This window comes from Pan troglodytes, chromosome 17, assembly GCF_028858775.2.
Source record: "Pan troglodytes isolate AG18354 chromosome 17, NHGRI_mPanTro3-v2.0_pri, whole genome shotgun sequence".
In the NCBI taxonomy this organism is placed as follows: Eukaryota; Metazoa; Chordata; class Mammalia; order Primates; family Hominidae; genus Pan; species Pan troglodytes.
Window position 1 is genome coordinate 73,626,806 of NC_072415.2, and position 11,258 is coordinate 73,638,063.

The 11,258-nt window shown below is 39.7% G+C and overlaps 1 protein-coding gene across 2 annotated transcripts; it reads left to right on the top strand.

The window, feature by feature from the left end:
- Positions 1–279: 279 nt before the first annotated feature.
- SERPINB13 (serpin family B member 13) lies at positions 280–10,314 on the top strand. Of its 2 annotated transcripts, XM_024350922.3 has the most exons (7): positions 280–450; positions 1,306–1,392; positions 3,954–4,082; positions 4,461–4,578; positions 5,965–6,107; positions 6,641–6,796; positions 8,568–10,314. In XM_024350922.3, the coding sequence occupies exons 1-7, from the start codon at positions 286–288 to the stop codon at positions 8,970–8,972; spliced, it is 1,203 nt and encodes a 400-aa protein (XP_024206690.1). In that variant the 5' UTR covers positions 280–285; the 3' UTR covers positions 8,973–10,314. The 2 variants fall into 2 exon arrangements, with proteins under 2 accessions (XP_024206690.1, XP_024206691.1); XM_024350923.3 differs by lacking the exons at positions 280–450; positions 1,306–1,392; positions 3,954–4,082; positions 4,461–4,578 and adding an exon at positions 5,641–5,848.
- The last annotated feature ends 944 nt before the right edge of the window (positions 10,315–11,258 follow it).

Here is an 11,258-nt window from a genome sequence, read left to right on the forward strand (position 1 = left end):
AAAGCCATTAAAACATTAACCCTGCTCCCCGGGGAAATAAGAATTGAGCACCACCGGATGACGGAAGACTCCAGTAGATTGATGGATGTCTCCTGGCAAGAGAAGGCCAAGAGAGGACGTGAGAAGCAGGCAGCAGCGACCTTTCACCAAAAGGGTGGAAATCCCTGTATTCCGGATCGATGCAAGAAGAGGAATAGAAGCAGGAAGGATTCCCCTGACACAGAGTAATTCAAATGTTCAGTTTTGATTGTTGTTCTTGCTATTCTAGGTCTCGCTAAAATCATCATGGATTCACTTGGCGCCGTCAGCACTCGACTTGGGTTTGATCTTTTCAAAGAGCTGAAGAAAACAAATGATGGCAACATCTTCTTTTCCCCTGTGGGCATCTTGACTGCAATTGGCATGCTCCTCCTGGGGACCCGAGGAGCCACCGCTTCCCAGTTGGAGGAGGTTGGGCGCAGTCAGGGGGCTTCCTTGTTTCCTATGCACAAATTCATTTGGGGGGGTTTGTCAGCCCTCTTGCATTATCTTAAAAATACGCTCTTCTTGACCTGTGGACCAGGAAACAGAGACTTTCAAGACAAGGAGCAATTTCAGGTCTATCAGGAAAGCCCTCTTCCCTTTCCAAATACCATCTCCCCACCTGCTCCCAGATGCTTGAAATTTTTTTGAGTAGAGACTGGTTGCGTAACCTTGTCCAAAGCCATTGCACTCATAATTAAGACAGAGCATGAGAAGTACTTATGGAAAAAGTGACATAATCCCCACAAGGGTAAAAATGACACATCCAAGATGAACACAGGAACACATAAGCCAATACGAGTTCCTTAGAAAAAAATTAGAGGTATTTTTAGTAAAGAAGGGGATTCACCATGTTGGCCAGGCTAGTCTTGAACTCCTGACCTCAGGTGATCCACACGCCTTGGCCTCCCAAAGTGCTGGGATTACAGGCATGAGCTTAGCTGGGTGTGGTGGCAGGTGCTTATAATCCCAGCTACTCGGAAGGCTGAGGCAGAAGAATCGCTTGAATCCAGGAACAGAGGTTTCAGTGAGCCAAGATCATGCCACTTCACTCCAACCTGGCCAAAAGAGCAAAACTCCATCACACACGCACACACACACACACACACACACACACACGAAAAATCAGAGGTAAACGCAGACCTTTTTCTGATTTTGCAAGGAGAGAATGTCACCTCATATACCACCGAGGTTTCTTTCAGAAGCGTCCACTCTCCCCTGACTGATTCTGTGTGAGGTTTTCTCTTCTCTGAGCACCACAGTAATATTTTCTATCTCTTCCAGGTGTTTCACTCTGAAAAAGACACGAAGAGCTCAAGAATAAAGGCTGAAGAAAAAGAGGTGGTAAGAATAAAGGCTGAAGGAAAAGAGGTGGGGAGATGTGTTTTACAAACTTCAGCAGAGTTGCATTTTAGGTGTGGGGTCTCTGGGGAAAAGGACTGAGAAAGGCATGAAAGCAATATTGTTGCTTTACTATTAAGCAGTAATAATCACTGTAGACAAATATTGTTGTAAGGATTATACAATAATAATAACCCCTTAATATTGAGAAGAGACCTTAGGTGTAACGGACAATACCTCTATGATAGAACTGGTAAAGGCTAATAGACAGAAAAGTTCCCATAGCAGAGTGGATGGGTTTTGGAGTTAAACAGACTTAGGTCCAAGTCCTGGCTCAGTCACTTAAGAGCGATGCTACTTTGGGCAAGTTATTTATCTTCTTTCAGCCTCTGTAAAGTGCCCGGTAGGGGCATCTGGCAACTGAGCCAGTGGTGGTGGTGGTAGTAGAGTAGGTGATATTATTGCTAAACTCCACTCATATTTTTAACCCCGTGCTGATGTTGTATTTAAAAAATTATTACAGGCCCAATGACTTCCTGAGGTCTTTTCCAGCTCCAGTGTTCCTGTATTCGCCATCCAAAGGAGAGTCTACTCAAATATGGGAAAGGAATAAGCCCATTAGGTCGGGGCTAGGATCAGATGTTAGCACTCTCAGGAAGGGCACAGCTGCTCTGACAGTAGTCATAGTGCAATTCCAGACCCTCATAAAACCATGGCTCAGATCACCCAGCAATAGGAGCTGCTCATTTCACAACCCCAAAAGGCTAGGTCGTGTGGGTGGCTCAGTTGCACCTGTGGAGGGTCAGGCTTCCTTTCAGGGTTTGCGCAACCAAGTTGGGTCATATGGCCACTGCAATGTTCCCTCAACTGAGAAGTGCAGTTGTCTTCAGAGCACATTCTTTCTCAGCCATGATAGCCCATGTAGAACCTTTGTGCAAATTAGAAAACAGCTCATTCTTTTGGATAGCTGCCCTACTCCTATGTGAAGCGCTAGATGACTGGGGTGGGAACTGAATTTCAGCTTTGTGTAAGGCAAAGCTTACACATACATGCTGTCTAGCAGTTTTGCCCATTCCCCAGAATTTTCCTGGGAGCCACAGGGGTATGAAGAGAATAGAACTACTGACTGAAAGGATATTAGCACTGGAATACATCTTAGAGGTCATCTACTCCAATCTCCTCATTTAATAGTTTGCCTAGAGACTGGCTTGGCATGTACCCATTTGATTATTATGTAAATTCAGAGTATTTTGAATCTTGCTTTTAAAAAATGCTGATAAAATCTCAAGACATATGTACAAAAGGTATAAGGAAAAATGCAATAAACACACTTTAACCCCTCCTTTAAGTGTACAAAATAAACTATTACCAAATCAGCTGATACCCCTTAGGCTGATGTATAACACCTTCCTTGAGCACACCCCCATCCTCTCCTCAGAGAGGAAGTCCCACTATTGTGGATTAGGTGTTCATTATTCCCACGTATTTATTATTTCATTACATACCATATATTTTTGTCATTCTTCTTTGGAACTTGATTATTTTTGGCTTAGCATCATGTTTATAAGATTCATCTATTTTAAGGGGATACTTATAGCTCTATTTGATTCATTTTTATAGCTATTTCCTCATTTATTCTGTTGATGGGGCCGGCCTTCCTTCCTTCCTTCCTTCCTTCCCTCCTTCCTTCCTTTTTTCTTTCCTTCCTTCCTTCCTTCTACAAACAATGCAAAAATGGCCTTTTTAATGCAAGCCTCCTAATTTGCCTGGGTGAGAGTTTATCCAGTCCCAAGCTATCCAGTATAGTAGCTACTCAAGTGGCTATTGAACACTTGCAATACATCTAGTTTGAATCCAGATGCGCTATAGGTATAAAATGCATATTATATTTTAAGAACTTAGTATGAGAAAGGAATACAAAATATTAATTTTAATATATTATTTTTGCTGAAATATGTATCTTATATATTAATATGTAATTAATATTTATTGTATTTATATGTTGAAATAATGACATTCTAGATATGTCGTTAAGGTAACATAGAATATGAAAACTTCAATCAGAAAGCTGATGGGTCCTACATGAAATATTCAGAAATTTTTTTTTCCCCTGGAGACAAGAATAAATCTCACTTCAGCCCAATGTGTAGTGGCTCATACCATTAGGAGTCACTCTTCTTATTCACTATCTGGAAAAATGTCCAAACTTCAATAGATAAGAATCGTCCGGAGAAATCACTTACTTTCCTTAGATGCTTAGAATCTTGTGGGGAGCTAGAAACAAGCTTATTGAACATTTAGTGAGCACTTTTATTTGAGACCAAAAAACCCACAACTTGAGTTATAAATGCAAGATCTGTGGTGTTGGGCTGGCAGAGAAGGCTTCTCTCTGGAGCTGAGATTGGTCATAACTGACATTATCATATGACTTGGGTAAAGGCTACCTGATATCCAGGGGCCACATCAAACACAGGAATCACCCTTGAGGCTGACAAATGGAGGGAGAGACCCAGCAGCTGCATCCTCTTAGGGGAGAATCTGGGCTTGCTTTTGCCAAGATAACCTGTTGAGATTTTGTTTTAATTTTCAAGATTGAGAACACAGAAGCAGTACATCAACAATTCCAAAAGTTTTTGACTGAAATAAGCAAACTCACTAATGATTATGAACTGAACATAACCAACAGGCTGTTTGGAGAAAAAACATACCTCTTCCTTCAAGTAAGTTTGCCATGCCTACCATATCTGTGAGTGGTATTCTGGAATGGCCAAATGGCCCTGGTAGGACTATGGGTCCTGAAGTCGTGCTGCCTGGCTCTGGCCACATCCCTGCGGTGCTTTTCCATCTTGATCTACAGATACTCAGAACTGCAGGGAGTTTCTTTTTAGTCCTGGCAATCTGAACCTGATTTTTGCCTCATCCCCAGAATAGCTGCATAAAAATGTGCATGCAGGAACTCAATGTGAGATGCCCAGGGCCTTAAAATTTCTCTTACTGTATTAGTCATCCTAATGTATACATATATTTATTTAGAGATGTTGGCAATTGATAAATTGAGTTTTTAACCTCTTTTTATTCCTTCCTTGTTTCTCCTAAAGAAATACTTAGATTATGTTGAAAAATATTATCATGCATCTCTGGAACCTGTTGATTTTGTAAATGCAGCCGATGAAAGTCGAAAGAAGATTAATTCCTGGGTTGAAAGTGAAACAAATGGTAGAGTATGGGTGGGTCATTCATTGCAAAAAAACAAAAACAAAGAAACAAACAAACAAACAAAAAACACTTCTTGAAAACCTGCTGTGAATGAAGCCCTGGACTTGTCACTGCGTGGGGTGCCATGCAGTGCACAAGCTTTGGGAAGGGACTTGAGATAGGTTTTGCAGGGTTGGAAGGGCAAGCCCGGGCCTAGGAGGTAGGGAGGGCACTGCAGATGGTGGAGCAATTTCAGCAAATGTGGAGCGGCCAAGGGGAGCCAGTGAGGGGACTGCATGAAGCCAAATACACGGAAACGCTTGCTGGAGAATTGTTTACACATAGCCATGGATCACAATAGCTTGGGGGTCCTGAAAATAGGATGATGCCTGTCTTGGGTTTACATTCTTTCCTTTATATCAGAGCCTTTCTTCCTGAGTTTTTCTCTGTCTGTGTTAAATGAGAAACATGCAGCTCTCCCATCAAGACTTGTCATTCCCATCCACAGCTGGGGCCACCTAGTCTTCATCTTCACTTAAGCATAGTGCAGGGATAATGACAACCTACAGCCCTCCCCACAGCAGAGGATTTGACAAGTTTCTTATCCCATTATTCCTTTCTCATCTCCTGGTATGAGAAATTCACAGAGAAATGTTAATGTGGAAATTCACCTTGGGGAGCAATAGCTGATACTTTAGTGTTAGAGTTTCAGATTCCATTTTTATACCAATTATCAGAGAGAACTTTGTTATTCAGAATGTGTTTTTTTTCCCCCTCATGCTTGGTCTGAAGAAAGGAAATAAAAGAAGCAGAAAAAATAGGATCTTTCAAAAAGTTGAACAGTATTTTTTAGAATTTATTGTGGGATGGGTTGAACTCAGAGACAAAAATATCAACTCCTTCTCCAATATAATAAGTAATCCCTTAATCTCAGGTGGTAACTATATTGAATGGTAAGCATAATAGCTAACACAGAGTGCTTATTATGTGTGAGATGGTATTCTAATAGCTTTACATGTGTTAAATCATTTGCTCCTTTCAACAACCCTATGAGGCAGATTTTATTCCTATTTTACAGATGTGGAAACTGAGGCACAGAGAGTTTAAATAACTTGCCCAAGATTCCTCAGCTGATAAGAGGCAAACCGGATGCTAACAGAGGCATCTGACCCCAGAGTCCGGACTCTTAACCATGAACCTCAATTTATCCAGTGGGATAAATAGGCGATGGGCAAAATGAGAACCTCCCCGTCGATTCTGCCAGCAAACCCTTTGTCAGCAAGGCCCTCAGGTGCTGACCTGGCTGGGTTTTTAATGATCAGTCAAGTCCATCTGCATCATATTTGTCATACATATTACTTGTCATTTGGAAGACGGGTCAACCTTTTTCTGTTTCTTCATTTGCAGAAAAAATCAAGGACTTGTTCCCAGATGGCTCTATTAGTAGCTCTACCAAGCTGGTGCTGGTGAACACGGTTTATTTTAAAGGGCAATGGGACAGGGAGTTTAAGAAAGAAAATACTAAGGAAGAGAAATTTTGGATGAATAAGGTATGGCCCTTAGTTTATTTTCGTGATGTGCTTACACATGGAATGTAAAGTCTAAAGTCATGGCTGGGCGTGGTGGCTGACACCTGTAATCCCAGCACTTTGGGAGGCCAAGGTGGGTGGATAGTGAGATCAAGGGATCGAGACTATCCTTGCCAACATGGTGAAACCCCGTATCTACTAAAAATATAAAAATTAGCTGGGTGTGGTGGTGCACGCCAGTAGTCCCAGCTACTTGGGAGGCTGAGGCAGGACAATTGCTTGAACCCGGGAGGCAGAGGTTGCAGTGAGCCAAGATCATGCCACTGCACTCCAGCCTGGTGACAGAGTGAGACTCCATCCCCCAACCCCCCCCAAAAAAATCTAAAGTCATATTTGAGCAAATGCATACTGGTAGATAGTAGATGCTCATTCTGAGACTCTGATATTGGGTTTTATTTTAGATTGAGCTAATTATTTTGATGAACTAACTTGGTTGCCTTAATGCCTTTGGTCTTATGTCCTTTGATATTGTGTGTTCTGTTAATTTGTTGCAGAGCACAAGTAAATCTGTACAGATGATGACACAGAGTCATTCCTTTAGCTTCACTTTCCTGGAGGACTTGCAGGCCAAAATTCTAGGGATTCCATATAAAAACAACGACCTAAGCATGTTTGTGCTTCTGCCCAACGACATCGATGGCCTGGAGAAGGTAAACGCTTACACCTCCTTATTCTTTCTTTCATTTCCTAAGGCTTTTTGTCTCAGGGCTTCTGAGTAGGAGCTGGTGGCCAGCAGTGTCAAATAGAAAGTGTTTCTCACTCTCCAGCAGCTACAGATGGATGTCTACTGGGGAGCATTAAATAGTATGGGTCAGGTTTATTGAGAACAACTAATCCTAGAATGTTTGGGATGAACTAAAATGAACATTTAAAATTATATGGGAGTCCTAACGATCACCCACCATTCTGAGAAATGGTTGGTATCTACGGACCCCTTTCCTGGAAAAAAGAAATCACATATGCATATATACAACCAGTTCTGCACACTGTTCAGTAGGCTTTTGGAGCTTTTGAATTTCTTTCTTACACCCTTACACCATTGATTTAGTCTCATCCATTCTGTGGTTAAAAAAATTATGTGAAGGCGGGGCGTGGTGGCTCACGCCTGTAATCCCAGCACTTTGGGAGGCTGAGGCGGGCGGATCACGAGGTCAGGAGATCGAGACCATCCTGGCTAACACGGTGAAACCCCGTCTCTACTAAAAATACAAAAAATTAGCCTGGCGTGGTTGTGGGCGCCTGTAGTCCCAGTTACTCGGGAGGCTGAGACAGGAGAATGGCGTGAACCTGGGAGGTGGAGCTTGCAGTGAGCCGAGATAGCGCCACTGCACTCCAGCCTGGGCGACAGAGCGAGACTCTGTCTCAAAATTAAATAAATAAATAAATAAATAAATAAATAAATAAATAAATAAATTGTGGCTAGTGTCCTGTATTTTGAAAATGAGGAGAGTTTTGTTTCAAATCCCTGTTTCTCTAGTGGCTTTCTGACCCTTGAAGCTTCTTAACTTCCTTGAACTTCAATACTTTCCCATCTCTGAAGAGGGCTCCATGGTGGTTAACGTGCAGCAGTGTTGGAATGATTAGAGAAACGTAGCCTAGAAGGGGTCTAGGACATAGAAAGCACTCAAATGATAACTGCTATCGTCTTATACTACCAGATGCTGTGCTACTTCTGTGAAATATTGCTAGTAGCATTTTAAGTTGGAAAATATTTTGAGACAGCAAAATAGCAATATGTCTGAGAGCTTTAAGAGTATTTCTGATTCAAAAACCCCAGTTGTGGGAATTACTCTAAAGAAATAATGCAGAAGAAAAATGTTGCCTTTCTGAGTCAAATCAGTTATTTCGGTATTAAATACACTGGAATGCCCAGTTTGAAATTCATCGTAATGATTATTTTGTATCCTTAGTAACTATTAAATCTATCACAATGCCTGATACAGACTAAATGTTTGTAAAGTGAATGAATAGCTAAATATTGGGAAAAATTTATCAACTTCATAAGAATATTATCTAGCTGTTTGAAGATAGGAGAGATATGCAATATTGTGAAAAAGTTTACTTTTTATCAAATAAAATGGACATTCACTGTGATTGCAACTATGTAAATATATATGCATTCAAAGACTAGGAGAGATAGTTAAAATGAAATATATACTAGGTTGATAAAATAAGAAATGACTTATTTGTAATCTTTAAAAATGTATTCAATGCTATTGGATTTCCACATAAACACAGATAATTTAAACAGAGAAATATAAGACAACCGCCTGCAGTATAAAGACAACAATCTAGTGAAATAAAATTTCTACTTTTAATATTACTAAAATTAATAACTTCTGACTGACACAAATCAGTGTTACACTGTTTTAGATTTTTATTGATAATCATACCATTCTACTCTTCTTTTTTTGAAAATAGATAATAGATAAAATAAGTCCTGAGAAATTGGTAGAGTGGACTAGTCCAGGGCATATGGAAGAAAGAAGGGTGAATCTGCACTTGCCCCGGTTTGAGGTGGAGGACAGTTACGATCTAGAGGCGGTCCTGGCTGCCATGGGGATGGGCGATGCCTTCAGTGAGCACAAAGCCGACTACTCGGGAATGTCGTCAGGCTCCGGGTTGTACGCCCAGACGTTCCTGCACAGTTCCTTTGTGGCAGTAACTGAGGAAGGCACCGAGGCTGCAGCTGCCACCGGCATAGGCTTTACTGTCACATCCGCCCCAGGTCATGAAAATGTTCACTGCAATCATCCCTTCCTGTTCTTCATCAGGCACAATGAATCCAACAGCATCCTCTTCTTCGGCAGATTTTCTTCTCCTTAAGATGATCGTTGCCATGGCATTGCTGCCTTTAGCAAAAAACAACTACCAGTGTTACTCATATGATTATGAAAATCGTCCATTCTTTTAAATGTTGTCTCACTTGCATTTCCAGTCTTGGCCATCAAATCAATGATTTAATGACTCCAATAATGTGTGTGTTTATAACCATCCTCGAAAGTGAAATGTCCTTTTCTTTGTGCCATGCGTAAGGTGAGTCAAACCAAACCTCATTGATAATCTCCCTTTGGTTTCCTTTGAAAGTAAATTGGTATCTTGTAGTTTTGTGCACACGAAAGGAGAGAAAGTCTCTCCAGTAAAGAGTACGAACTAGTAATTTTGGGGCGTCTCTCTAATTCTAGTATTTTGACATGTTATAATACGCAAGTAAAATAAAACAATAGTTTACTCAGCTCATGTTACTATTCCCCAACAGATATTGTGGCAAATCACACATAGGAAAGAGAATTTGGGAATACAGTAGCAAAACATAAATTAAAACTCAAATGCCAGGACAAAATAAAACAATATACCAGATGGAGAGGATGCCCGTATTTTCATCTTCCATTCTAACATTATCCGTTGTTAGATGCATAAGCATTTTGATATTGTGTAATAAATGTGGTATTTGAGAAGATAAATGATGTAGTTGATCAGTATTCCTCCTCTATCACCTTTTTAGACTTTGTAAGGTAAATATTTGGACTTTTAGAAAAGTTTCCCTTTTTTTCTCCATTTACATTTTTCTGGTTTTTTTTTTTTTTTTTGAGTGAGGTAGGAGTATTACCAAATGATATTTTCTGAAGATGCTTTTTGGAAAGCTCTGAATCTATACCTAATGCTCTTAATTATTGGCTTGTTTCATTTTTTTCCTCCAGTTTTTAACAAGATCACATAACTGGCTTATTTTTAACAGCTTTGTCAAACTACAATTTACATGCCGTAAAATGTACACACTGTAATTTTATGATTCATTGACTTTTAGTAAATTTCTAGAGTTATGCATTGCCACAATCCAGTTTTAGAATATTTCCAGGACCCTAAGAAGTTTCCTCATGTCTGTTAATATTCCCAATCCTAGGCACCACTGAGTTGTCTTCTGTCTTTATAAGTTTTTCTTTCTACATCTTATATAAATGGAATCATAATACAGGTAGTATTTTGTGTCTGGCGTCTTGCGCTTAGCATGATGTTCTTGAGGTTCATCTGTTGTAGTATGTATTGATACTTATTTTTTTTATTGCCGAATACTATTCCATTGCATGGAAAAGACCTATTTTATTTCTGGGTTCACCAGTTGAGGGACATTTGGATTGTTCCCACTTCTTGGCTGTTAGGAATAATGTTGCTCTGAACATGTAAATAAAGATCTTTGTGTTCACATATGTTTTCATTTCTGTTGGGGAGATTCCTAGGCGAGAAATTGCTGGGCCATATGTCAAATCAGTAGTTAGCTTTGTAAGAAACAGTCAAACTGTTTTCCAACGTGACACTTTATATTCCCACCAGGAATGTTTAAAACTAGTGTCTTCCAATCCTCACCAACATCCAGGATTGTGTCTTTATGATTATAGCCATTTTTGTAGGTACAAAGTGGCATCTCATGGTGGTTTTAATTTGCATTTCCATAATATCTAATTAGGTTGAGCTTTTTTTATGAGCTTATTGGCCATTTGTTTGACTTTGTTTGGTGAAATGTATACAAATCATTTGCTCATTTTTAATTTGGGTTGTCTGTCTTGTCTTCTCATTTTATTGAGTTAAAAGAGTTCTTAATAATCTCTGGCTTACAAGCCCTTAATTTATCAAATATATGATACGTGGACATTTCCTCATAGTCTATGGTTTCTTTTAATTTTGTTATTAGTCTTTTTAGAACATATATAATAATTTTTAAAAGATATAATTTAATACCATAAAATCTGCATATTTAAAGTACAATTCATTGGTTTTAGTGTATTCACAGAGTTGTGTAGACACCTCCACTGTCTAATTTTAGAACATTTATAACACCCCAAAAGAAATCCTATACTCATTAACAATCACTCCCCATTCCTCTCTTCCCCAACTCACAGAACTTAATATTCTATTGTCTGTCTCTGTGAACTTGCCCATTCTGGACATTTCATATAAATGGCATCATATAACATGTGGCCTTTTGAAACATGATTCTTTCACTTTGCCTAACAATTTTAAGTTACATTCAATTTGTAGCATGAATCAATACTTCATTCCATTTTTGGCTAAGTAACATTCCATTGTATGGGTACGTTAGACTTTGTTTATTCA